This window comes from Parus major, unplaced genomic scaffold, assembly GCF_001522545.3.
Source record: "Parus major isolate Abel unplaced genomic scaffold, Parus_major1.1 Scaffold290, whole genome shotgun sequence".
Lineage (NCBI taxonomy): Eukaryota > Metazoa > Chordata > Aves > Passeriformes > Paridae > Parus > Parus major.
Window position 1 is genome coordinate 215,964 of NW_015379271.1, and position 3,529 is coordinate 219,492.

A 3,529-nucleotide genomic window follows, 5' to 3' on the forward strand; every position below is an offset into this window, starting at 1 on the left:
CGGAAGCTGTCCCGGGTCGGGGAGAGCCTGTACCGGGTGCTGGGGCTGCAGAAGGGCAGCTCCCCCGAGGAGATCAAGAAGGCCTATCGGTACGCGGGGGGGGGGTCCGGCGGGGGCCGCGGGGTCGTCCTGGGAGCCCAGGCGTGAGGGTCCGTCCTCCCAACGCGGCCGGGATCTCGTCCGGATGGTCCCGGTCCCGTCCCGGCCGTCAGGGTCGGTTCCCGGAAACGAGGCCGTAATCCCGTGCCGGGGGTCCTGGTGCCGTGCCGGGGGTCTGGGTCTGTCCCGGGCAGTGGGGCTGTGACCCGAGCTGGGGGTCCCCCCGCTGCACCCCGCAGGAAGCTGGCTCTCAAGTACCACCCGGACAAGAACCCCGATGACCCGGCGGCAGCCGAGCGGTTCAAGGAGATCAACAGCGCCCACGCCACGCTGAGCGACGCGGACAAGCGCCGCCTGTATGACCAGTACGGCTCCCTCGGCCTCTACGTGGCCGAGCAGTTCGGGGATGATGCGGTCCGGCACTACTTCCTCATGTCCAAGTGGTGGTTCCAGGTGAGCCCGGCATCATCCGGCATCCGTGGGGCTGACGTGATGGGACTGGCGGGTCAGCTGAGCTTAATGGTTTGCTGTCCTGGCGGTGGTTTGAGCGGGGTTGCAGGACTGGTGTGAATGGGTCAGGGATTTGAGTGAGCTCAGTGTGTCTGCCCCTGATGCAGGCACTGGTGCTGTGCTGCGGTGCCCTCACCTGCTGCTGCTGCTGCTGCTGCTGCTTCTTCTGCTGTGGGACGTGCTGCCAACCCAAGGAGGATGAGTCCTACAAGTATGTGGACCCCAAGGACCTGGAGGCACAGATGGGCGCAGAGGACAGCGGTAAGTCAGGCTGGAGGCCAGCAGCTAGGAGCACCTATGTTTGCTTTGTGGGGCCTCTGGGGTGTCCCTATGTCCCATCTTATGTGGGGACAGAGTTCTGCTCAGGCCTTGGGTTGGTTTTAGCTGCACCTCTTGTTTCCAGCCAGCCCTCACTGTTTCCATTGTGGGCCAGGGCTGGTGACAGTGACAGAGGGAGCCACTGCATGGACCATGGGTACACCTTGTCCTTCCCTTTGGACAAAGTCCCCCTGAACAGTCCTGAAGCTTAGAGACCCTTGGGCGGGTGTCCTTTGGGGTTCAGAGCACGGGAAGAGCGGCTGTGCTCCGGGCCGGCTCTGTTCCCTGGCACTGGCCATACTGGGGTCAGTGGGGCTGAGTGACTCCTGCAGATTTCTGTGGTGTCGGGGCACTCCCACACGGCTCTGCACTGGCCAGGGCTGTGGGAGCCCTTGCGGGGATGTTTTGAGATTGCTGCTCACTGGCAGGATGGGGCTGAGCCACTGATCCGCAGCTCTTCCTTTCCAGATCATCAGATCCCTGTTGTAGCACAGCCCCCGCCTGCCGGCACGGAGCCACTGCCAGCCAGCACCAGGAGTGATGCCTGAGGCTGGTCCCATCCCGCCGACTCCCCCAGGACTCGGGACAGGAGTTCTCTTTTAGGACTGTCACTTTCTGGGACCATGGTCCCGCCCCCCAGGCTCATCAGCCTCGGGAGGGATAGAATCTCAGGTTAATTTGGCCAGCATCAATGCACAGGCTCCCGGGCCCCTGCTTGAGCTCCAGGGCAATGCCCCTGTGTCCCAGCACTGGTGGTGGCAGTGGCCTGGAGCCCGTGCTGCTGTGGCCCCCCTTAGTGCCTTGCCTGTGTCCATGTCGGGCACCGAGCACCAGGCACAAACAGAGATGCTCCGGGCCGAGCTCCGCAGCTCGCGCGAGGGAGCCGAGCGCGTCCAAGACCATTAGCACTGTAACCTCTGGGGCTGGGCTGAGCCCGCTGCCCCTCGTGAACCCTCCCGATGGCTGCTGGCTGCCAAACGCTGCTGTGGGGTTGGGGTGCTTCGATCTGTACCCCTTTCCTCTGCCCTCTGGCAGAGCTTGTCTGGGTTTTTGTGGGCACCATTAAAGGCTGATGGGAGGGGTGTGTGTGTGTGCCTGGGCTCTGTCCAGGGCTGCTGGAACACTCGGCAGCAGGATGTGCCTCTGCCTGCTGTTGTCCGTGCTGGGGGCTGTGCCCATGGATCCTGCAGGGTGGTGGGCTGACTGGGGTGTGGAGTAGGCACTGTCCTGTGTGGAGTGGTCATGTCAAGTGGAGTGAATGTCACTCGTTTACTGTCACCCACTCTGTCCTCTGCTGCTGCCTCCCACAGGCTCTGCTCTTCCCACTCCTTGCTGCTGCAGCCCTGGAGCCCTGCTCCTCAATGCCCAGCCCCACTGCCCAGCCCCACTGCCCAGCCCCACCCCTGCTCCTGCCCTGCTCTCTGGGAGCCGTGGCTCTGCGCAGGGCCGGGACTGGCAGGGATGACACCGAGGGGGACGCAGTGAGCCGCCTGCCCTTTCTTCTGTCTCTGGTCACCGCCTCTGCCTGCAGCTGCATGGGCTCTGCCTCACTCCCTAAATATAGACAGGGTGGCAGGGTGAGTGAGGATGGGGGTGTCCTGGCACCAGCCCCTGCACCCTGCTGTTCGGGGGGGTGGCACTGGGCTGGGGCTGTGGGGTCTGGGGGACCCCAGCCTCCCGCAGCCCCGCTGCTTCCAGAGGGAAGCACACGCTCCTCTGGAACACGACTGCCAGCCCTGCTCCCCCGGAACCTCGGCCGCTCCTCCTCTCCGGGCAGCGATCGGCGGGTCCCGAAACTCGGTCGCAGGGAATCAGCCGGTCCCGGGACCAGCCGGTGCCCAGGGGTGGGCAGGAATGGTGACTCAGTGTCACCCGACGCCGCCGACAGCTGCGGCTGGCGGGGCGGGGGCCGCTAAAATTAGCGGCGGGGCCGGAGCCGGGGCCGAAACAAAGCGGGCACCGGGCGGCCGGAGCGGAGCCGCGGGACAGAGCCGGGTCGGGCCGGGCCGGGCCGGGACCGCGGCCATGAACTTCGCCGTGGGGCTGAAGCCGCTTCTGGCGGAGGCGAGGAGCATGGAGAGCCTTGAGAAGCAGCTCATCTGCCCCATCTGCCTGGAGATGTTCTCCAAACCTGTGGTCATCCTGCCCTGCCAGCACAACCTCTGCCGCAAGTGCGCCAACGACGTTTTCCAGGTGGGACCCGCCGGTGGGGCCGGGGGGAGGCACCGGGAATTCCATCCTTTGGACCCCACTCCGGCGGGGGGTGGCCCCGTTATCCCGGGATCCCCGGCCAGCGAGGCGGAGGGGCAGGCGGCACTGGGAACACCGGGGTCCTCTTCACAGCCGGGGCCTGGTGTGGCCCTGGCACCGGGAATCCCGGCTGTGGGATCAGCCGGCGGGCCGGGCTGCGCTCGGTGCTGCTCCCGGCTGCCGGGGATGGTGAACGGGCCCGGTGAAAAGGGCCGTGTACGTGCCCTTGTTTGTGTCCACACCTGTGTCCGTGCTCTTGCCCGTCTCCACCTCTGTCTCCGTGCCCGGGTCCGTGCCCGGGGGCTGTGGGGCGCAGATCCGTGGGGACGGGAGTTGCCGGGGTGCCGGGGGT

At 66.2% G+C, this 3,529-nt stretch overlaps 2 protein-coding genes across 2 annotated transcripts in view; both read left to right on the forward strand.

The window, feature by feature from the left end:
• DNAJC5G (DnaJ heat shock protein family (Hsp40) member C5 gamma) overlaps positions 1-2,009 on the forward strand; it is a 3,474-nt gene extending 1,465 nt beyond the window's left edge. The window contains exons 2-5 of the mRNA XM_015615865.1: positions 7-89; positions 339-552; positions 717-870; positions 1,396-2,009. Of these exons, the coding sequence (XP_015471351.1) occupies positions 7-89; positions 339-552; positions 717-870; positions 1,396-1,475 (531 nt within the window). The 3' untranslated portion in view covers positions 1,476-2,009. The remainder of the gene's footprint in view (positions 1-6; positions 90-338; positions 553-716; positions 871-1,395) is intronic.
• Positions 2,010-2,858: 849 nt separating this feature from the next.
• TRIM54 (tripartite motif containing 54) overlaps positions 2,859-3,529 on the forward strand; it is a 3,520-nt gene continuing 2,849 nt past the window's right edge. The window contains exon 1 of the mRNA XM_015615857.3: positions 2,859-3,120. Within this exon, the coding sequence (XP_015471343.1) occupies positions 2,953-3,120 (168 nt within the window). The 5' untranslated portion in view covers positions 2,859-2,952. The remainder of the gene's footprint in view (positions 3,121-3,529) is intronic.